General features: G+C 41.1%; 1 protein-coding gene and 1 long non-coding RNA gene across 7 annotated transcripts in view; one reads left to right on the top strand and one right to left on the bottom strand.

Moving 5' to 3' along the window:
- Window positions 1-24,479, bottom strand: part of LOC123365213 — a 148,038-nt gene that overhangs the window by 64,634 nt on the left and 58,925 nt on the right. For all 6 annotated transcript variants that reach the window (XM_045007914.1, XM_045007918.1, XM_045007913.1 and 3 more), the window contains 6 exons: window positions 19,658-19,777; window positions 14,361-14,486; window positions 12,888-13,007; window positions 8,626-8,745; window positions 1,922-2,038; window positions 636-761 (listed from right to left, as the gene is read on the bottom strand). In XM_045007914.1, the coding sequence (XP_044863849.1) occupies window positions 636-761; window positions 1,922-2,038; window positions 8,626-8,745; window positions 12,888-13,007; window positions 14,361-14,486; window positions 19,658-19,777 (729 nt within the window). The remainder of the gene's footprint in view (window positions 1-635; window positions 762-1,921; window positions 2,039-8,625; window positions 8,746-12,887; window positions 13,008-14,360; window positions 14,487-19,657; window positions 19,778-24,479) is intronic.
- On the top strand, window positions 1,193-24,479 carry LOC123365215. Its single transcript, XR_006577480.1, has 3 exons — window positions 1,193-1,704; window positions 18,936-19,009; window positions 24,283-24,479. It is a non-coding gene; the product is annotated as an uncharacterized LOC123365215 (long non-coding RNA).

The raw sequence follows: 24,479 nt of genomic DNA, 5'->3' as shown, positions 1-24,479 counted from the left end.
CAGACTCCCAGAAACGGAATCTACATGGACAAACAATTGAAAATGAAGATCCAGATATTGCTCACTTTCTAAGTCAATCATCAAATATGACCTGACTAATCATTGTTGCAATATGAGTTGATTAAATCAGGACAGATTTCTCACAAAGTAAAATCTATTATACTGCAAAAATCCTTTCTGAAACGAAATGATGGAATCCCTATTTCTAAAGGGATTGGACAAAGCACTAGAAAACATAGTCTATTTCCCTGTCAATGTACTCTTGAGTAAGGCCCTGACTCTCAAAGATATTTAGGCACATAACTCCAATTGAAGGCACCTAAATATCTTGAGGATCTGAGCCTAAATGACTAACTACTGTAGGACTTTGTTATTTCTATATTCTCTTATTCAAATATGCATGAGTGACAGCCTAAAATAAACTTAGACAGTCTGAATAACATCACAAGTGCCATCTCGTGACATTAATGTGCCAGAGTTACAGAACCCAGAGAAACACTGGTTTACCAGAAGATTGCATCACAGCAGACTGTTTTTAATCAGGAGTAGATTCCACAGGAGAGGAGTCTATGGCATTTCTGTGGAATTTACACATTTATATGAATGCATCCTTAATTTGTTAATTCTTCACTTACCAATGATGTTGTTTTGTTGTAACTGGATCTGTGCAAGAGCCTCTGCTTGTGATAGATAGTCCAGATTGAATTTTTGACTTGTAAGCAGGTGCCTTTTTTTGTCTAATAATTCTTGTATTTCATTCTCTGTTGAGACAAAATAACTATTATATGATTCACAAAGAAAATATGTAAACAATGTATCATTCACTAAATTTGAAACATATATAACACACAAAGAGGGGAAAATTATACCAATAGTTACTTTTTTACTATTCTTTCCATATGTAACTTTTAAACTGATGCCATCTAATTCCACCTGGCATTTACATAGAACTTTTAAGGACAGCTATCTGTGGAGTGAAAAAAATAGCTTTTTCACAGCACACAGCAATACTACACTACATTTTCAGGCATATGGTGAAAAATAACATTGTATCAAACTGAGGCTTCATAGAAAATTTAAACAGAATGAAATTCCTGGAGATGGAATTTGGCCAGAACACTGGAATTAACAAATTCCAGTTCATATTTGATCACTAGTTACATCATAATTTGAACTAGAACTTTACCTTAAGAATTCAAGAAAGCAGAGCAGATACGCTAGCTACAGCATTGTTATGGTCAGGTATGGCCACTATCTTCCATTCAGAATGATGTAAAGAAGCCATGTAATCAGGTGGCTGAAACAATAGCAGTAGTACCCCAAACCATAGGCCTATAGAAAACTGAGTAGAAGCTGAAACATGTGGCAAGGGATTTCAAATGCAGACATTAAGGCTTTGATTGATGGAACTGCATGCACACTGAAACACCCAGGAAAAGGAAAGGAAAGAGAGAGATAAGCAGATGGAAAGTCAGACACACACAGCCTGAACAAGCTGGCTGAAAGAGTTTGGTGCTGAAAGCAAGGAAGCTTTCTCCTGGTTTTGGTTCATCCTGTGATCAGAGAAGCAGGACTTTGAACATTCCTTATAAATAAACAAGACTGCATCAAAGAAATTACCAGAGTCCATCATCGATTTCTACTCCCAGCTAGAACAACCCTCAAGTCCACAAACACTGGCTAACCATTCGAGTTTAAAAGGAGGTAACTGTTAACACTTGCTTGAGAAATGATCAGTGTTTGTAATTACTTTTTATTTGTTATATTAGATTTTACAAGTGTGTTTTTATGTGCCATCTTTGTACATGTGAGTATGGGTGAGTAAGACCCCCAAGATAGCCCACCATTGTATTTCTCCAAAAATTACAATTGTATAAAACATTATCTGAATAAAGCCTTATTCTAGTAATCCTCTACTTACCAGTGAGGCTTAATTGGAGTGGTGGTAGATTTGGCAGTGGAGGTATATTTGGAAAAGCTGAAGGCAGATTTGCAAGCAGGAGACGTTTTCTTAATGCTATCTGTTCCATGTCATTTTCTTAAAGATAAGATGAGTTTAAACTTGACTAATGAAGTGATAAGTATTAAACTCTGACAGTCCAGTATATGAACAATTTAAATCTGCAGTATTGTTTTTCCTATGTTTATCCCAGGATATTAGAGAGACAAGATGGGTGAAGTAATATCTTTTATTGGACCAACTTCTGTTGATGAAAGAGACAAACTTTCAAGCGTACACAGAGCTCTTCTTCAGGTCTGAGAAAGATACTCAGTGTCACAGCTAAATAAAAGGTGGAATAGAGTGCTTGGCATAAGGAGTGGGGCTGTCAATTAATTGCAGTTAACTCAAGCGATGAACTCAAAACAAATTAACTCAATTTTAAAAAAAATCACAAATCACAATTTTAATTGCACTGTTAAACAATATAAATTTAAATTAGTATTCTATTAAGTATTTTTGGATGTTTTTCTACATTTTCAAATATATTGATTTCAATTACAACACAGAATGGAAAGTGTATAGTACTGACTTTATATTAGTTTTATTACAAATATTTGCACTGTAAAAATATAGTGTTTTTCAATTCACCTCATACAAGTACTGTAGTGCAATCTCTTTATAGTGAAAGTGCAATTTACAAATGTAGATTTTTTTTGTTACATAACTGCACTCAAAAACAAAACAGTGTAAATCTTTAGAGCCTACAAGTCCAGCCAGTCCTACTTCTTGTTCAGCCAATCACTAAGACAAACAGATTTGTTTACATTTACAGGAGATAATGCTGTCCGCTTCTTATTTACAATCTCACCTGAAAGTGAGAACAGGCATTCGCTTGGCACTGTTGTAGCCAGCGTCGCAAGGTATTCATGTGCCATAGATCCTAAACATTTGTATGTTTTGGCCACCATACCAGAGGACATGCTTCCATGCTGATGATGCTCATTAAAACAATACTGCATTAATTACATTTATAACTGAACTCGTTGGGGGAGAATTGTATGTCTCCTGCTCTGTGGTTTTACCCTCATTCTATCATATGTTTTGTGTTATGGAAGTCTTGGATAATGACCCAGCATATGTTGTTCGATTTAAGAACACTTTCACAGCAGATTTGACAAAACACAAAGAAGGTACCAATGTGAGATTTCTACAGACAGCTACAGCACTCAACCTAAAGTTTAAGAATTTGAAGTACATTCCAAAATCTGAGAGGGACAAGTTGTGAAACATGCTGGCAGAAGTCAAAAGAGCAACACTGCGATGCAGAAACTACAGAACCTAAACCACAAAAAAAGAAAATCAACCATCTGTTGGTGGCATCTGACTCAGAGGATGAAAATGAATGTGCGTCAGTGCACTGCTTTGGATCATTATCGAGCAGAACCTGTCATCAGCATGGAAACATCTTCTGGAATGGTGATCAAAGCATAAAGGGGACTACAAATGTTTAGCATATCTGGAACGTAAATACCTTGCAACTCTGGCTACAACAGTACCATGCGAACACCTGTTGTCACTTTCAGGTGCCATTGTAAATAAGAAGCAGGCAGCATTATCTCCCACTGTCTTAGCAATTAGCTAAACAAGAAGGACTGGGTGGACTTGTAGGCTCTAAAGTTTTACATTGATTTATTTTTGAGTACAGTTATGTAAAAAAAAATCTACATTTGTAAATTGCACTTTCACGATAAAGAGATTGCACTACACTACTTGCATGAGGTGAATTGAAAAATACTTTTATCCTTTTTTCAGTGCAAATATTTGTAATAAAATAATAATATAAAGTGAGTATTATACACTTTCTATTCTGTGTTGTAACTGAAATCAATATATTTGAAAATGTAGGAACCATCCAAAAATATTTTAAAAAATATTTGATTATTGTTTAACAGTGTGATTAAAATTGCAGTTAATCAGGATTATTTTTTATCTTGCGATTAATCACGATTAATTTTTGTAATAGTTTGACAACCCTAATAAGGAGTTAACATGTAAGAGATTATTCAAGATGAAATGAGCAAGAAGCCTGTCAAACGATCAGTGAGGTCATTGAACAATCAAGGTGCTAAAGGAGAACTAATGGAAAACAAGGCTTTTGTGTAGAATCTAAATGAATTCTTTGCATCGGTCTTTGTTGCAGAGGCTGTGAGGGAGACTCCCACACTCAAGCCATTTTTTTAGGTGATGAATCTGAGGAACTATCCCACACTGAGGTGTCAATAGAGGAGATTTTGAAACAAATTGGTAAATTAAACAGTGATAAGTCACCAGGAGCAGATGGTATTCACTCACTAACTGTGATATGTAACCTATCACTTAAATCAGCCTCTGTATCAGATGACTAGAAAATAACTAATGTAATGCTGGTTTTTAAAAAAGGCTCCAAAGGTGAGCCTGGAAATTCCAGTATGGCATTCTAATGTTTTTATATTATATGTAATGAGCCATAAATCAGTGTGTTTATTGATTCCATGATTTTTAGTGTCTAACAAAGTTATGAATTTAAGTCCCAGGCTTGTCTTTTGAAGGTGTTGTTCAGGTTTCCTTTGAGGATAAGGACAGAGGTCAGATATCATAGAATCATAGAATCTCAGGGTTGGAAGGGACCTCAGGAGGTCATCTAGTCCAACCCCCTGCTCAAAGCAGGACCAAACCCAACTAAATCATCCCAGCCAGGGCTTTGTCAAGCCTGACCTTAAAAACCTCTAAGGAAGGAGATTCCACCACCTCCCTAGGTAACCCATTCCAGTTCTTCACCACCCTACTAGTGAAAAAGTTTTTCCTAATATCCAACCTAAACCTCCCCCTCTGCAACTTGAGACCATTACTCCTTGTTCTGTCATCTTCTACCACTGAGAACAGTCTAGATCAGGGGTCGGCAACCGGTGGCTCGCGGCTCACCAGGGTAAGCACCCTGGCGGGCCGGCCCGGTTTGTTTATCTGCCGCATCGGCAAGTTTGGCCGATCGCGGCTCCCACTGGCCGCGGTTCGCGGTCCCAGGCCAATGCGGGAGGCAGGAAGTGGCGCGAGCCGAGGGATGTTCTGGCCGCGGCTTCCTGCCTCCCGCATTGACCTGGGACCGCGAACCGCGGCCAGTGGGAGCCGCGATCGGCCGAACTTGCTGACACGGCAGATAAACAAACCGGGCCGGCTCGCCAGGGTGCTTACCCTGGCGAGCCGCGAGCCACCGGTTGCCGAGCCCTGGTCTAGATCAATCCTCTTTGGAACCCCCTTTCAGGTAGTTGAAAGCAGCTATCAAATCCCCCCTCATTCTTCTCTTCTGCGGACTAAACAATCCCAGTTCCCTCAGCCTCTCCTCATAAGTCATGTGCTCTAGCCCCCTAATCATTTTTGTTGCCCTCCGCTGGACTCTCTCCAATTTATCCACATCCTTCTTGTAGTGTGGGGCCCAAAACTGGACACAGTACTCCAAATGAGGCCTCACCAGTGCTGAGTAGAGGGGAATGATCACATCCCTCGATCTGCTGGAAATGCCCCTACTTATACAACCCAAAATGCCATTAGCCTTCTTGGCAACAAGGGCACACTGTTGACTCATATTCAGCTTTTCATCCACCATAACCCCTAGGTCCTTTTCTGCAGAACTGCTGCCCAGACATTCGGTCCCTAGTCTGTAGCAGTGCATGGGATTCTTCCGTCCTAAGTGCAGGACTCTGCACTTGTCCTTGTTGAACCTCATCATATTTCTTTTGGCCCAATCCTCTAATTTGTCTAGGTCCCTCTGTATCCTATCCCTACCCTCCAGCGTATCAACCACTCCTCCCAGTTTAGTGTCATCTGCAAACTTGCTAAGGGTGCAGTCCACACCATCCTCCAGATTGTTAATGAAGATATTGAACAAAACCGGCCCCAGCACCGACCCTTGGGACACTCCACTTGATACCGGCTGCCAACTAAACATGGAACCATTGATCACTATCCGTTGAGCCCGACCATCTAGCCAGTTTTCTATCCACCTTACCGTCCATTCATCCAGCCCATACTTATTTAACTTGCTGGCAAGAATACTGTGGGAAACTGTATCAAAAGCTTTGCTAAAGTCCAGAAATAGCACATCCACTGCTTTCCCCTCATCCACAGTTATCTCATCATAGAAGGCAATTAGGTTAGTCAGGCATGACTTGCCCTTGGTGAATCCATGCTGACTGTTCCTGATCACTTTCCCCTCCTTTAAGTGGTTCAGAATTGATTCCTTGAGGACCTGTTCCATGATTTTTCCAGGGACTGAGGTGAGACTGACTGGCCTGTAGTTCCCTGGATCTTCCTTCTTCCCTTTTTTAAAGATGGGCACTACATTAGCCTTTTTCCAGTCATCCGGGACCTCCCCCGATCGCCATGATTTTTCAAAGATAATGGCCAATGGCTCTGCAATCTCATCGGCCAACTCTTTTAGCACCCTCGGATGCAGTGCATCCGGCCCCATGGACTTGTGCTCATCCAGCTTTTCTAAATAGTCCCGAACTACTTCTTTCCCCACAGAGAGCTGGTCACCTCCTCCCCATACCGTGCTGCTGGTACAGCTGTCTGGGAGCTGACCTTGTCTGTGAAGACAGACCACATCCTCTGTTGTTACTCCTAACATCTCCGGCTAGCTGCAACTCCAAGTGTGATTTGGCCTTCCACTCCTACAGCCAGCTTTCCTCGACTCCTTTCCCTGTCATGTTATTCTCCCAGGGGACCTTGCCCATCAGTTCCCTGAGGGAGTCGAAGTTTGCTTTTCTGAAGTCCAGGGTCTCTGTTCTACTGCTCTGCTTTCTTCCTTGTATCAGGATCCTGAACTCGACCATCTCATGGTCACTGCCTCCCAGGTTCCCATCCGCTATTGCTTCCTCTACTATTTCTTCCCTGTTTGTGAGCAGCAGGTCAAGACGAGCTTTTCCCCTAGTTGGTTCCTCCAGCACTTGCACCAGGAAATTGTCCCCTACACTTTCCAGAAACTTCCTGGATTGTCTGTGCACCGCTGTATTGCTCTCCCAGCAGATATCGGGATGATTAAAGTCACCCATGAGAACCAGGGCCTGTGATCTAGCAACTTCTGTTAGTTGCTGGAAGAAAGCCTCATCCACCTCATCCCCCTGGTCCGGTGGTCTGTAGCAGACTCCCACCACGACATCACCCTTGTTGTTCATACTTCTAAATTTAATCCAGAGACTCTCAGGTTTTTCTGCAGTTTCATACTGGAGCTCTGAGCAGTCATACTGCTCTCTTACATACAACGCAACTCCCCCACCTTTTCTGCCCTGCCTATCCTTCCTGAACAGTTTATATCCATCCATGACAGTACTCCAATCACATATGGAGTGATTATTTTGTGAAAAGTGTTCACACATAGGTAATAATGTTTGTCTTTTATCGTTTTTCTTTGTGAGTTCATTTGAGAGCATAGTGATTGTCTCATTTCATCCATATAGTTGTTACTGCATTTGGTACACTGGATGAGGTACACGGCATGTTGTGATAGGCATGTATTGGACCCAAGGATCATGAAAGATGTGTTGGGGGTGGGTATTGATCATTGTAGCCATGAGATATGTCTGGAGGTTTTGCATCTGTTGTTATGGCAAAGTCTACTACCACTTTGAGTTGGCGGGCTTGTGTGGAGCTTGTTTCTGATAATGACTTGGAGAGGTTTAGGGGTTTGAAGGCCAAAAAAGGGAGTTTGGAAAAGATTTATTTCAGGATGGGATCCTCATTGAGTATGGGTTGTAATTGTTTAATGGTACAGTATCACATATGGAGTCCAGCGTGGGGTGGTAGGTGACAACTAGGGGTGTGCAGTTGGAGCATTTTTTTTTCTATATTGAAACATGCTTATCTCAGGGTATTTGGTGGCCTGTTCCATAATGCAATCTACTTCTCTGGTGGAGTGACCTTGTTTGGTGAAGGCTGTTTTAAGTGTATTACGGTGTGTATCTCAGATTTTCTCCTTGGAGCATATTCTGTGATGTCCAAGTGGCTGGCTGTAGATAGCAGATTTCTTGGTGTGTTTGGGATGGTTACTGGATCTGAGAAGGTAACTGTGGTGATTGGTGGGTTTCTTGTGTGTATAGTTGTCTATAGGCTTTCATTGTTGAAGGTGTGACACTCTGAGCACCTTTCCCAGACCTGAAGAAGAGCTCTGTGTAAGTCTGAAAGCTTCTCTTTTTCACCAACTGAAGTTGGTCCAATAAAAGATATTACCTCACCAACCTTGTCTCTCTTGTATTTTTGAGGCATCCAGACCTTTTAAAAAAATGTTTTTGCTACAATATAACTGCAAGACTAAAATTTCCTCTTTTTTTTTTTTATAAAAAAGCATTTTCAGAAGCAACAAACTGCATCTATTATCTATCTGGAGAGAAATATTTTGGAACAATCCAACATTCAGTGAAAGGATAGAAAACCTTCACGTTGTGATTAAATAGTAGCTACTTTAGGAACTTATTACCTCCCACTTTCTCTTAGTCCAGGAGCACCTGATCCCCCTTTGTCTCCCAAACAGAGAAACCTGCCAAACACCAAACACAGCTATGGTATTTCTTCATTTTCTATGGTATGACCAGAAGAAGTGAAAACAGAAAATCATCTAAATAAATTTAACAAATTATAAACTCTTTACTTACTAGTGTTTTGGTCTTGAGGCAGGAGTGCTGAAAGAGTATGGTCCAGCTGTGTACTTTTACCACTTAATGGTTGTCTTTCTGGCAGGAGTCTTTTTGTCTCTAAGTGTGTCATTTTGCTGCCTATGGGTTGCCCAATGGAAAGAAAATATGTATAGTTATTTAAGCAACTGCAGTTACAAACACCAAAACATTTAACTCTGAGAAGTGATTAAAGCACATGCTCAGTAGTTATCTTCTAGAAAATATTATCACCAGGGGATCATCTCAAGCACAAAGGGAGTCAGAGTGACAAAACATAAACAAGATGCAAAAATATAAAAGGCAAAAGTTTTAAGCAATTTAAAAATAAAAAATATAAAAACAGTAAAAAGTGACATTAAATTTTAAAAAGGCAAGTTTTTTTTATAAATACATAGACATCATTTTTTAATTTTCTTCAAGAAGTTGGATGGTGGTTTATCACCTTTTTAGAACAAGTGACTGATCCTCCTTTCAGCTTCCCCACTGATGGGATACACAGCACTGGATTATGGTTCAGGATAGGTCGCTGTTGCATTATGTTTTGCATTTGCATGTGTGTTCAGAGTTAGAGAGCAGATTCCAGTTTAACTCTGGTCTGAGAACCAAGACCTGAGGGCTAATGATAAGGTGATTATAATCACTGTGGCCTGTTTTTAAAATTTTCTTTACCATCTTTAGTCTCAGTGGCTAGGGGGCCAAAGACACAAAGAGAACCTTTTAGCACACTTCTGAGATAAAGGGACCAAAGTGCCCTTTTCCTCCCATAATACCTCTTGGTTTTCCACATGGATTTGGATGCAAATAAGTTAATCAATAGGCTTCCATCCTGGCCTGTGATGCACTGAAAAGACTAACATCTCTAGACTGGATTCCCTCAGTTTCAAGTGTGTCCTGCTGAGCCAGCTGACCTTGATTTTCCTTCTTGGTATAGAATCCTGAAGAATAGACAAGAATTTCTGCCCAAGATATGAACAAAGCTATCTTGCTAAACAATACTGAAAGTTATCTGCCTTCTTAATCGTTATATATACACAACATGTTTCTGAAGAATCATCTGCTGGAATTGGAGAAGTGAGTTTGTTGATCCAAACAAGCAGGAGATAGACTACAAACCACTTCTCTTCCTTGGGCTGTATGCCCCTTCTCCCTGAGTCCATATATGTTCCCCCTACATGGAGTCTGGTATCTGTACTGATTACTTAGAATTTGGTTTGCCAAATATTATCTTCTTCTGTCACTCTTCTGAAATAAAGATGTCTTGAATGATAACTTAGATACCAGAGTTATGTGAGCGCTATAATTGACACTTCCACTTGTTTCCTTGAAGCTATAATTCTGAAGCCTTTTAGCAATGTGGCATTGCACCGTCCCACTCTGTCAGTTCATGCGTGGGAGCTGGAGACCGGTGCCGGGACCTTCAGCAGTACCGCGATCGGGATTGGGACTGACGGTCATGACAGTGCCAGGAGGCCGATCTAGATCTCGACGAGGATCTATGGTGTCGGGATCGGCTGCGAGGCAACTGGTGCCAGGGCCGATGCCAGGACTGGGATTGGTACCAATCATACCAGGAGGGAGACCTGAGTGAAGCGGAGAGGCCCACGAGTTCGACCAGCACCGAGATGGAGATCGGTGCCGGGACTGTGAGTGGTGCCAGATCCAGGACCATCGGCGGGATCGGTACTGTGACCTGGACTGGGATTGTGATCGGTGCTGAGCTGTCTCACTCTGCGAGGAGGGTTGCATGAAGGCAGGTTTGCCTATAGATTGGACAGTCCGCACCGGCGGTGCCGGGGGCTGAGGCGGTCCAGGCTCCGTCAGCGCGATCAGGTCGCGAGCGGTGGAGAAGGTCTCCAGAGTAGACGGCAGGCAGAGCTCAACCATGGTGCGCACCAGGGAGCTTGTGTGCACTGGACTCAACGGCCCTTGTGGCGCCGGAATCGACAGTGCCAAAGTCGGCAGTGCCGGAGTTGGAGCCTTAGTGGGACGGTCCGGTCTGGGCTGTTGCTCCAATGGGGCCACAGGCGGTGTCTGCAATTGTACAGAAGCAGCAGGTGGTTTGTGCTGCTTCTTGGGCCGCGGAGACAGCCAACGATGTCGCGACTGTACCGGTGCTGGAGACGTCCGGTGGCGAGAGTCTTTGGTGGTGCCAGGTTGTTCCGGTGCCAGAGGTGCGCTTCGGACCGACGGCGTCTTGTCTGCGTGCAGTACCGAAGGCGCCAGACTAAATGCCACGTCCATTAGGAGCTGTTTTAAACGAAAGTCCCACTCCTTTTTTGTTTGAGGCTTGAAAGCCTTGCAAATGCAACACTTATCTGGTTGATGGGATTCCCCCAGGCACTTCAAGCAGGAGTCGTGGGGGTCTCCCATAGGCATCGGCTTGAGACAAGCTGAGCAAGGTTTGAAACCCGGGGACCTGGGCATGGACCCTGGTACTGGGGAGGAGAGAAGGGGATGAACCCCGTTCCCTCCAAATACTATCTACGCTATATACAAACTTACTATTAACTAAACTATAACTGCTAAACTATTAACAACTACACTAAACAACTATCTACAGTACAATGAGTAAAGCTAGGGAGGTAGAGATCAGCTATGTCACGCTCCACAGTTCCAACGACCGACACGGGAACTGAGGGGGCATTGGGTCGGCAGGGGCATATATCTGGTGCCATAAGGGCGCCATTCCAAGGGGCGCCTCAGCCGACCCACCGAGTGTTGCTAGGGTAAAAATCTTCCGATGATCGTGCATGCAGCGCACGCACACCTAATTGGAATCTATATGAGCAAGCACTCGAAGAAGAACATTGAACTGTTTTTCACTATGTCCCTTAGCAATCTGTCCTTGAAGAAATCATCCTGTCTCCAGTTGTTGCAGTTCTTCTGGCAGGTCTGCAAATACCGAGATTTGTGTGTCCTGTATTTGCAATGTTCATGAGAACTGTGAACAGCTGTGTGGGTTCCATGCTTCTATCAAAGATAGCAGACACAAAAAGTGCCACAAGGGCTTGTGGGATTTTTTAAAAAGATTCAAAAGTTACAGGCTATGGATGGTATTATGAGATGGAGACATTTGCATGCTGGGATCTTGAACCCTAGCTCTAACAGATCCCTACATGACTCATTTCTACCTAACAACACATTGTGAAAACTTTCCAAAAGGCATTACTCTGAACAATGGCACATGGCATGCTGGGATACCTACCCATGGTGCATCGCACTTTCCTCAACACAAGCACTCTTGGTGATTATGCACAGTGCCGATACAAGCAGACAAGTATGCACACACGCGAGCACTATACTAACGTGGGCAGATGTATACCAATGTTACTTGGGTCTGCCCAAGTTTGTGGTGTAGACAGTGCCTTAGTCTGTTTTTGTCTTTTTAGAGCATGATGCTTCAAATTACAGTGTGGGAGGACAATGTGTTCTGTGCCCCTGTAATTGAAGGAGCAGGGACTTAGACTGAATAATCTTCAGGGCAGGAATTGTCATTTATCATCAGCATCCAGCTCTAGTGGGCCCCTTTCCTGTCTAGTACCTTGAAACACTAAGGCCCTGGTCATCCAAATGCTTAAGCATGGGTTCAACTTCACTACAATGAGTAGTCTCATTGATTTCAATGGGATAGATATAGTAGTGAAATTAAGCAGATGTGGGTCTGCAAGATTAGGACCAAATACAACAAAAACAATAATTACAATTACTTGCCGAAAAAGAGGTTACACTACACAAGTACATGAAGCAGCCACAGGATGTAACAGCCAGCTGCTGACAGGTCTCATGACAAGACCTCAAGACAAGGACAGAACTCAGCTATGAAGTGATGCATACTTAATCCCTCAAGGTACACATGCACCTCTCCTTGCATCACAATGACAACTCTTCCAACCCTCTTGGATGTTGCTCCATCATGCAGTACACACAGTAAATGAAGCTGGAGTACATGCAGATAAATTATGCAATTCAAATCTTGAACTCAACTCATAGTCTTTCCTTAGCTCTACTTATTATGGCACCAACATTACTGAACCATTCCCAGGGATTATTGCTTCAGAGGGCAGAATTAAGGTTGCATTATGCGAATGGAGTGGTTTCCTTGTTTTCAGAGGTTCAAGTTTAGCCATTCTCAATATTCTGGAAGGGCACAAGACACCACTGGGCAATCTTAACTCTGCATTAATGAAACTGGGGGGCATTTAATATGTGGTAGTTTTAACAAATATTAACTCTATACTCACCAGATAGTTCACTTAATGTTAGCTGCAGACCTGCAAGTGATGACACTGACTTCGGTATTTGCGAATTTGATAGTTGACTTGCTACCTTCCTAAAGTCTGGTAATTGTAGTCTCTCTTTCTCTACAGAGAGATTATTTAACCTATTAAACATTTATACTTCCTATTTCAGCATAATATAGCAGCCCCACCTAAACTTAAAACAAAAATATTTCACACTAAAAAGAGATTTCTTTTTTACTTATTTCATTTAACAATAATTTAACAAATATATTTAAATGATGGAAAGTAATGTGTTCACAAAAGCTATTACAGTCTTTCAGGCAACTAGAATTTATTCTCAGACTTCACATAGGTCTTAAAACATAAATTACTCAATTCCATATGTATGGGGAAATGCCACTGAGTACAGGTTTAGGTGTACCCACTTATGCCAGGGCTGAATCTGACCTACTGTGCCTGAGACAAACAGATTGGTAGACTATGTTGATATCAATGTAAACCTCTACATATGTTTCCCATACAATGTCATTGTTTAGGAACATCGGCATGTTTTTGTAATGTTCATAAGATATTTGGGAATCAAATGTCACTACTTGTCAACTTGATTTCATAGGTGCTAAAGAGATTCACATCTTGCCTTGAAGACACTCACAAATGCAGAACAACTGTACTTCACATTATCCCTGGAAAATATATACCTCACTGTGAAACCACAAAAGGACAGTGGTTGGCTAATGGCCGTTTAACAGTATGGGTTGCATATAGTGTCATTTACCAGTCCTAAACATTTCACTTTGTTCTTCATTATGGTTTATATAACTGCATGATTTAATCTGAGATAGTTAGAGGACACTCACCCAGAATATGGGCGATCAAGCTCTAATTCCTACTCTGCCTGAATTGGAGTAGGGACTTAGACCCACTACCTTGTAGGAGAGTCCCTTATCACTTGGCTATACAGTATATTCTGGGGTGGGTCTCAATCTTTTGTTGAAGCTGTTCCACTTTGTCTGAAATACTTAAATACACACTGCAGCAGGGACTGGAACCTGGGTCTCCCAGTGCTCTAACCACTGGCCTACAGAATCACTCTCATTCTCTCTCTGGCCCAATGAATATTTAAGTATTTATACAAAGTGGAACAGCTTCCTACCTGCCAGCTTAGGCAACTCCCCACACAGTGTGCTGGTTTTTGTGAATCACATTCTTAGGCACCTAATTCTGCCCAGGGAGAGGAGCCTGGGAACCTAATTTAGGATTGTGGATTCAAAAAGGCAGTAGGGCACCTAAATGTTAGATGTTGCTATGCTGAGTCTAACTCCCCTTTGTGGATCTAACCCTGAGTATTCATAAGTGAAAATGACAGAATTTATATTCTTGGTTCAAGCATTCAGTCCACAGAGGATCATGGAAGACCCCCTCACCCACAAATCATCATTTTTGCTGACTGTAAGTTATTTACTTTGCACTCACCACTTGATCTCTCCTTTCCTCTCTGGCCTGCTACAAAATCCTGTGCCTGTTGCAGATCCTTTAGATTTTCTTCCAGCTTTGCAGCCAGAATCTCTCTTTTCTTGGTTAGCTCATCTACTTTGCTCGCTAAAGAGAGAGGAAGATTTTAGTGCATTAAATAGAGAAAATGTTGAATAGGTACACTCTGTAAAATGAAATATACAAAATATAGAACACTAAACAGGGGCTTTTGCATTTCTGCAATAACCACTCTACATACATGTAGTTACGATTGCTACAGACAATCTAAAATGATCTTTTAGGCAATAGAATGAAACCACATAAACCATTATGTTCCATTCAGTAAAAACTGTATCTAGTTTTTATATTTAAGAATACATCTAGAAAAATAAAACAAAGTCTCCTTCCTTCTTATACATTGTTTTATCTGTTTCAGCATTGTACAAAGGTGGGCAATGGCCAAAAGTAGGCCTTCAGTGTATATCTGAATTGTCACAGTCCTGAGCTGGGAAATATCTAGTAACCAAATAATGGCAAACATTTAAAAGAAAACATATTCTCTCTAAAGCATACACAACTGTAATCAACCTATGTGACACTTTTCTGGTGTTAGAACAACATATTCTTTAGTACATACTCCATTCCACACTTAGTAAAAGTGTTTTCTTTATTTTCCTTACTAGTCTACATGGGATATCCAGAGGAAGAATTAAAAAAACTAACTTTTACTGACTCAATCTTCTGTTCCAGTTTAAGCTTTGCACACTTTAAATCTTTCCAGGTGAATGGTTACAAAATTCATCTCAACATATTATATAAACAAAAGTAACAAAAAAGGAATTGGAATAGCTTATTTATGAGCATAAATTTGATTTAGGTGGCATTACTGAAACCTGGTGGGATGCTTCCCATGACTGGAAGGTTATATACATTATAATCATTTGATTTTAGAAAGTATCAAGTGGGCAAAAGAGGAGTGGGAATTGCAGTCTATGTTAAAAATGGCATTACCTGTTTCTGAGTCACTGACAACTCAGAAGAAACCGATCTTGAATGCTCATCGATCAATGCATAAGTGCTGACTTTTATTTTTCCCCACGGCTGCTCCAATTCCCGCTCTGCCCTGAGGATGTTTGAAGAACACTTTTCTAAATGCCCCAAAAGCCACAATCAAATAAGAAGGATGTATTTGTTAAAAAAACAACCTGACTTAGAGGGGAGGTGAAAAGAACAGGAGTACTTGTGGCACGTTAGAGACTAACAAATTTATTTCAGCATAAGCTTTCATGGGCTACAGCTCACTTCTTCGGATGCATAGAATGGAACACACAAACAGGAGATATTTATACATACAGAGAACATGAAAAGGTGGAAGTATGCATACCAACTGGAAGAGTCCAATCAATTGAGATGAGCTATCATCAGCAGGAGAAAAAAAACCTTTGAAGTGATAATTGAGATGACCCATAGAAGGTGTGAGGAGAACTTAACATAGGGAAATAGATTCAATTAGTGTAATGACCCAACCATTCCCATTCTCTGTTTAAACCTAAGTTAATTGTATCTAATTTGCATATTAATTTGAGTTCAGCAGTCTCTCTTTGGAGTCTGTTTTTGAAGTTTTTTTGTTGCAAAATTGCCACCTTCAAGTCTGTCACCGAGTGGTTAGAGAGGCTGAAATGTTCTCCCACTGGTTTTTGAATGTTATGATTCCTGATGTCAGATTTGTGTCCATTTATTCTTTTGCGTAGAGACTGTCCAGTTTGGCCAATGTACATGAAGTGGAAGTGAAAGCAGCTATAAAAATAACATAAATATATATTAAATGGAAGGGGAAGTTGATAGTAATGAATATAAATCAGAAGCTAGGGATTGTAGAAAATTGATAAGGGAAGCAAAGGAACATAAGTATAAATATATGGCCAGCAGAGTTAAGGCAATAAGAAAAAGTTTTTAAAGTCTCTTAGGAATAAAAAGAATTCTAACAATGGTATTGGTCCATTACTGGATGGAAATGTAGAATTATCCATAATAGTGCAGGAAAGGCAGAAGTGTTCAATAAACATTTCTATTCTGTATTTGGGGGGAAAAAAGAGATGATGCTATATCATATGATAACTCTTTCCATTCCACTAGCATTTCAGGAGGATATTAAACAGCAGCTACTAACATTAGATATTTATAAATCAGCAGGTCAAGATAACATCTGAAAATTTTAAAAGTTTGCTGAGGACCTCTCTGGACTGTTAATGTTCATTTTCAGTAAGTCTTGGGACAGTAGGGAAGTTCCAGAAGCCTGAAACCAAACTAATGTTGTGCCAATATTTAGAAAGGGTAAATAAGATGACCTGAGTTATTAGAGGCCTATCAGCCTGACATTGATCCTGGGCAAGATAATTGAGTGGCTGATACAGGATTCAATTAATAAAGAATTAATGAAGGGTAATTTAATTAATGTCAATCAGCATGGTTTTATGGAAGATAAATCCTCTCAAAGTAACTTGACTTTTTTTTTATGAAAATACATGTTTGGTTAATGAAGGTAATAGTGTTGATGTACCATATTTAGACTTCTGTAAGGCATTAGATTTGGTACTGCATGATATTTTGATTAAAAAACTAGAAAGATATACAAATTAACAATGCAGACATGAAATGGATTAAAAGCTGGCTAACTGATAGATCTCAAAATGTAATTGAAATGGGGGATCATCCTTGAATTTTGTAGTGGGATCCCACAGGGATTGGTTCTTGATCCTATGCTATTTAACATTTTTATTAATGACCTGGAAGAAAACATAAGGTCATCACTAATAAAGTTTGTAGAGGACTTAAAAATTGGGGAAGTGGTAAATAAGGAAGAGGACAGGTCTCTGACACCGAGTGATCTGGACTGCTTGGTAAGCTGGGCTCAAGCAAACAATATGCATTTTAATATAACCATAAATGTAAATTATATACACACACACACACACACACACACACACACACACACACACACACATTTAGAAACAAAGAATGTAGGCCATACTTACACAATGGGGAACTTTACCCTGGGAAACAATTACTCTGAAAAAGATTTAGGGATCGTGGTGGATAATCAGCTGACCATGAACTCCCAGTGTGATCCTGTGGCCAAAAGGACTAATGCAATCTTTGGATGCATAAAAAGGGAAATCTCAAGTAGGAGTAGAGAGATTATATTATATCTGTATTTTGCACTGGTGTGACCGCTACTGGCATACTGTGTCTAGTGCTGGGGTCCACAAATCAAGAAGGAGGATGATTATTTGGAGAGGGTTCAGAGAAGAGCACAAGAATGATTAAATGATTAGCAAACAATACCTTATAGAGACAGACAAGGAGTTCAATTTAGCTTAACAAGGAAAAGGTTAAGAGTTGACTTGATTATAGTCTACAAGTACTTTGGAAACAAATATATAATAATGGGCTCCTCAAACTAGCAGAGAAAGGTATAGGATGATCCAATGGTTGGAAGCTGAAGCTAGACAAATTCAGACTAGAAATACAGCATAAGTTTTTAACAGTGAGAGCAATTAACCACTGGAACAATTTACAAAGGGTTGTGGTGGATTCTCCAGCATGGACAATTTTAAAATCCAGATTGAATGTTTTTTTCTAAAAGATATGCTCTAGGAATTATTTTGGGCAAGTTCTATGGCCTGTGTTATACAGAGGTCTGCCTAGATTATCACAGTGGTCCCTTCCGACCTTGGAATCTATTAATATAATCATTTCATAAGATAAACAAAAGTTAGAGACAAAGAACTAGTACAAACTGGATGTGTTTAAGCTAAATGAGTGTTCAAAATTCCTTGTGAGGTTACAAATTTGCTATAGCAACATACTAAGAAGGCATTGGAATGATGTCAATATATGTGTTTTGATTGGTTGTTTTTGATAGGACCAAGTTGCCATCCTCTTTCTGCATACTGTTTTTCTCAATGTCAATTATCTTAAGCTTACACAAAGAAAGTACTGAGAGAAGAAAGAGAATGTACTGCATATCAGCTAGCCTCATGATCACAATTGCTGCCACCTGCTGGGCAACACAAATTTACAATATTGGACTTCCGTTTTCCTAATCCAGAAAGTTGCTTTGGCCTGGTCTACACTGGTGGGGGGAGTCGATTTAAGATATGCAACTTCAGCTACGGGAATACCATAGCTGAAGTCGACATATCTTATTTCGACTTACCTCCCATCCTCACGGCACGGGATCGAGAGCCGTGGCTCCCCCATCGACTCAGCTACTGCCACTCGCTCTGGTGGAGTCGACGGGGAGCACGTTCAGGGATCGATATATTGCATCTAGATGAGACGCAATATATTGATCCCTGATAAATCGATCGCTACCCGCCGATCCGGGTCTTTGATCAGACTGGGTAAGGAGGGGGAACCAAGTTACATCACCCCATCCATCAGCTTGATTAAATCTTGAGCAATATATGAGATGTGAATCTGAGGTTCCTACTATTATTACATCTCTAGTATGCCAGTTCCCCCCACCTTAATCTTTCTAACTCTTCTTTCTCTTTATGACTTCTCTAACAGGCATCCAGCTTAGCCAGCCCAGGACAAGCCATCTCTTATAACACTGAGGTGTTCACAAAGGAAAGCTAATACTGGTAAAAATTTACCCTGGGAAACAATGCTGTGCCTGTCATTTTTTCCAGCAGCTAACCTTCAAGTTACTATTTTTATTAAGTTACAGAACCTCACTTATATTTCCTCTCTCCCTGTGTGTGCATCTGTTTTGTTTTGTCTTAAAAAAGAAGCAAGGTCAAACTTCAACAACTTATTCTTTTAATGCCAATAAGGGCTTTTAATGCCACCTAAAAAACTGTCAAAGAAATTTTCCTTTTAAAATATTTTATACAGCTAAAAGGAAAGGGAATAAAGAAAATAGTTGAAATTAAAGTTTGACCTAACTTTTCCAAATGTTTATCTTCTTTCCATGTGGGATTGACAAAAGGCTTTAAAAGTATTTCATTGTGATTGTAAGCAATGAAAGCACTATACCATACAAATCTCAAACCAAACTTAAGTTTAATGTTTTAATAGTAAAAAACGGGTTTGCAAACCCAACAACTCTCTCTGCCTGAGAATCATCCGCTTTACCAATACAACATTACTAAAGTATCTATCCTGCATGCCTTAACCTGGCAAAAGCTTTTTTTATAAAGGCTCAAAAAGCCTTTATATGGCAACACAAAACTCAACTGCCGTTTTATCTGAGTAAGGAGTGCAGGATCAGAGCCTAGCTCTGTACTTACCAGTCATAGAGCTTGGTTGGCTAGATGCAAAAGCCTGTGCTTGTTGCAGATCTTTCAGATTTGATTCCAGACTTGCAAGTAAAACCTTTCTTGCTTCTGATAGCTCATACAGTTTCCTCTCTAAGGAAAGAAAAATACTTTAGAATCATCAATAGTTAAATTGTATTTAAATATTCCCTTTAAAATCTGATTTACATGAGATATTTGATTATATGAGCTGGATTCTCTGGCCTGCTATAATTGCTTAGAAGTTGTATTCTGATTGGAGATGGCCAGTGGATAATTAGTTGCTAAAGGACTCTCTGCTTTGCAAGGTAACCCATGGCGGTAATGGCACTGAGGTCTGCCCCTATGAAGGTTGTGCCCTCTAGGGGAGAGGTGCTTCTAGATTTTATTTTGACAAATAGGGAGGAACTGGTTGAGAATTTGAAAGTGGAAGGCAGCTTGGGTGAAAGTGATCATGAAATGATAGAGTTCAGGATTCTAAGGAATGGTAGGAGGGAGAACAGCAAAATAAAGATGTGGAAGTACAGAAAGAACTGACAGGGATTTGTAGGGGATCTTAATGCATGACAGTCTCTGTTAGCAAGAGTCAGGCTAGCTGTAACCCTAATAACGCGAGATTTGTAGAAGCGAGGATTGTGTGAGGCGAGTGGAAAAGAACTGTGTGAGAAGTTGTTGCGACCTTGCACTGATAAAATATGTAGATTGGCGTCTTTTTAGAAGTGAGAAAAACAAGATATCAGGATGACCTATGTATAAACAAAATGCAGCTGTTGCTTATTATTATCTGTAACAAAAGTATAAATGCTGGCTGTAATTGTTTACCTGTTGAGAGACCTGTCTAGGAAGGGGAGACCCTATGTCCTAGTGCACTCTCTCCCTGTTGTAGCTGCTAAACAGAATAAAGTATCTGACTCTGCTGCACCCAAACAAAAAAGCAAGAACTGAGTTTTTCTCCAACAAAGACAACAGATTTCAAGAAGGCAGACTTTAGCAAACTCAGGGAGTTGGTAGGTAAGATCCAATAGGAAGCAAGTCTAAGGGGAAAAACAATAGAAAACAGTTGGCAATTTTTCAAAGAGACATTATTAAGGGCACAAGAGCAAACTATCCCACTGCATATGAAAGATAGAAATTATGGCAAGAGACCACTGTGACTTAACCAGGAGATCTTCAGTGATCTAAAAATCAAAAAAGAGTCCTACTAAAAGTGGAAACTAGGTCAAATTACAAAGGATGAATATAAACAAATAACACAAGTATGTAGGGACAAAATTAGAAAGGCCAAGGCACAAAACGAGATCAAACTAGCTAGAGACATGAAGGGTAACAAGAAAACATTCAACAAATACATTGGAAGCAAGAGGAAGACCAAGGACAGGGTAGGCCCATTACTCAATGGGGAGGGGGGAGAATAATAACAGAAAAATGTGGAAATGGCAGAGGTGCTTAATGATTTCTTTGTTTCGGTTTTCACCAAGAAAGTTGGTGATGATTGGACATCTAACATAGTGAATGCCAGTGAAAATGAGGAAGGATCAGAAGAGGCTAAACTAGGGAAAGAACAAGTTAAAAATTACTTGGACAAATTAGATATCTTCAAGTCACCAGGGCCTGATGAAATGCATCCTAGAATACTCAAGGAACTGATTGAGGAAATATCTGAGCCATTAGCGATTATCTTTGAAAAGTCATGGAAGATGGGAGAGATTCCAGAAGACTGGAAAAGGGCAAATATAGTGCCAATCTATAAAAAGGGAAATAAGGACAACCCAGGGAATTACAGACCAGTGAGCTTAATTTCTGTACCCGAAAAGATAATGGAGCAAATAATTAAGCAATCAATATGCAAACATCTAGAAGATAATAAGGTGATAAGTAACAGTCAACATAGATTTGTCAAAAACAAATTGTGTCAAACCACCTTGATAGCTTTCTTTGATAGCTTAACAAGCCTTGTGGATATGGAGGAAGTGGTAGATTTGGTATATCTTGACTTTAGTAAAGCTTTTGATGCTGTCTCGCGTGATCTTCTCATAAACAAACTAGGGAAATGCAACCTAGATGGAGTTACTATAAGGTGGGTGCAAAACTGGTTGGAAAACCTTTCCCAAGGAGTAGTTATCAGTGATTCACAGTCATGCTGGAAGGGCATAACGAGTGGGGTCCCACAGGGATCAGTTCTGGGTCCGGTTCTGTTCAACATCTTCATCAGTGATTTAGATAATGGCATACAGATTACACTTATAAAGTTTGCAGACATTACCAAACTGGGAGGGATTGCAAGTGCTTTGGAGGATAGGATTAAAATTCAAAATGATCTGGACAAACTGGAGAAATGGTCTGAAGTAAATAGGATGAAATTCAATAAGGACAAATACAAAGTACTCCATTTAGGAAGGAACAATCAGTTGCACACAAACAAAATGGGAAATGATTGCCTAGGAGGGAGTACTGCAGAAAGGGAACTGGGAGTCATAGTGGACCACAAGCTAAATATGAGTCAACAGTGTACTGCTGTTGCAAAAAAAGCTAACATCCTTCTGGGATGTATTAGCAGGAGTGTTGTAAGCAAGACATGAGAAGTAATTCTTCCGCTCTACGCTGTGCTGATTAGGCCTCAACTGGAATATTGTGTCCATTTCTGAGCACCACATTTAAGGAAGGATGTGGACAAATTGGAGAGAGTTGAGAGAAGAGCGGCAAAAATGATTAAAGGTCTAGAAAACATGACCTCTGAGAGAAGATTGAAAAAATTGGGTTTGTTTAGTCTAGAAGAGAGAAGACTGAGAGGGGTTATGATAACAATTTTCAAGTACATAAAAGGTTGTTCCAAGGAGAAGGAAGAAAAATTGTTTTTCTTAGCCTGTGAGGATAGGACAAGAAGCAATGGGCTTAAATTGCAGCAAGGGAGGTTTAGGTTGGACATTAGGAAAAACTTTCCAATTTTCATGGTGGTTACGCACTGGAATACATTGCCTAGGGAGGTTGTGGAATCTCCATCATGGGAGATTTTTAAGAGCAGGTTAGACAAACACCTATCAGGAATGGTCTAGATAATACTTAGTCCTGACACAAGTTCAGGGGACTGGACTAGATGACCTCTCGAGGTCCCTTCCAGTTCTATGATTCTATTTGTTGGTTGTAACTGTGATTTGTCCAAATTTAGTTGCAGGGCTAGGCCCAGTCCAGTTGACTAGGGTGCTGTTTTGGACCTGGTTGCTTGATAGTCTATGAATCAGCCATTGGTCCAGGTAAGGAAATATTGGATGCCCAAAGGATGTAGGTGGACTGCCACCTATGCCATGCAATTGGTGAGGATCCTTGAGTCTGATGACAGCCCGAAGTGAAGCACCGTGTATGGTAATGGTTGTTGCCTGTGACAGATCAAAGGTACTTCCTGTGGCAGGGATGTAGTGCCATGTGGAAGTATGCACCCTGTAAATCAAGTTAGCATGCCAATCTCCAGCCTCCAGGGAATGGAAACAGAAGTGAGGGTGACCATCCTGAACTTGATTTTCTTGATGAAACAGTTTAACTTACTTAGATATAGAATGGGGTTAAGAATACCAGATTTCTTTGGAGCCAAGAAGTACTGGGAATAGAAACCTTTCCCTCTGTATTGATAACTTTGTATTGCTCCCAAATCTAGAAGAGACCATGTTTCTTGAAGTAATAGTCTCATGAGAAGGATCCTTGAAAAGGGATGGGGAAAGTGGGTTGGGAAAAGGGATGGAAACAAATTGCATAACATATCCTTCTTTTACTGTGCTGAGCACCAACTTGTCTGATGTAATGTCTTCTCAAGAACAGTCAAAGAGGACTGGCATAATCCACGGGACAAAATACAGTTAGTGTGCTCTCCTTGATCAAAAATTCAAAATGATTGTTTGGAGGTTGCAGCTGTATGGTAAGAAGGTCTTCTGATTGATGAAGACAGCTGGCAACATCAAGGAGATCTTGAGCTTCTCTAGGAAGAATACTGTGACCTCTGTTGGAGAGAGGGCCTGGAGTAAGATTGAGGCCTAAATTGTTACCCTTGTATAAATGGAGTACAAACTCCTAGCGAACGAAGCGTTGTACACAGGGGCGGCTCTAGGAATTTGGCCGCCCCAAGCAGTCATGCCTGCGGGAGGTGCACCGGAGCCGCGGGACCAGCGGACCTCCCGCAGGCATGACTGCGGAGGGTCCGCTGGTCTCGCGGCTCCAGGGGACCTCCCGCAGCTGCAGAGGATTCGCTGGTCCCGTGGCTCCGGTGGAGCATCCGCAGGCACGCCTGCGGGAGGTCCACCCGAGCCGCAGGACCAGCAAACCGTCCGCAGTGATGCCTGCGGGAGGTCGATTGGAGCCGCGGGACCAGCGGACTCTCTGCAGTCATGCCTGCGGGAGGTCGACTGGACCCGCGGCTCCAGTGGACCTCCTGCAGGCATGACTGTGGAAGGTCCGCCAGACCCGCCTGCCACCATGCCGGCAAAATGCTGTCCCAAGCGCGCACTTAGCACGCTGGGGTCTGGAGCCGGCCCTGGTTGTACAGTAGTCCTTCAGTAAGTGCATAGTGTCATCTGTTTTGATAGAAAACAATTTAGACCCCTCAAAGTTAAATCTTCTGTTGTGTTCTGCAGCTCCTTTGGAATGTCAGAAGTCTGCAGCCAGGGAAAGTGCTTCATGGCCATTGCAGTGGCTATGGAATGTGAGGCCATATCAATGGTGTCTATTGCTGCCTGAAGAGAAGTTTGAGCTGTAAGGTGTCCTTCAGAAACCAAAGCCAAAAACTGATCTTTATTGGACATCTGACAATTTGGCATCAAATTTTGAAATT

Source organism: Mauremys mutica, chromosome 2 (assembly GCF_020497125.1).
Source record: "Mauremys mutica isolate MM-2020 ecotype Southern chromosome 2, ASM2049712v1, whole genome shotgun sequence".
NCBI lineage: Eukaryota > Metazoa > Chordata > Testudines > Geoemydidae > Mauremys > Mauremys mutica.
This window is presented reverse-complemented; position numbering and strand designations above follow the sequence as displayed.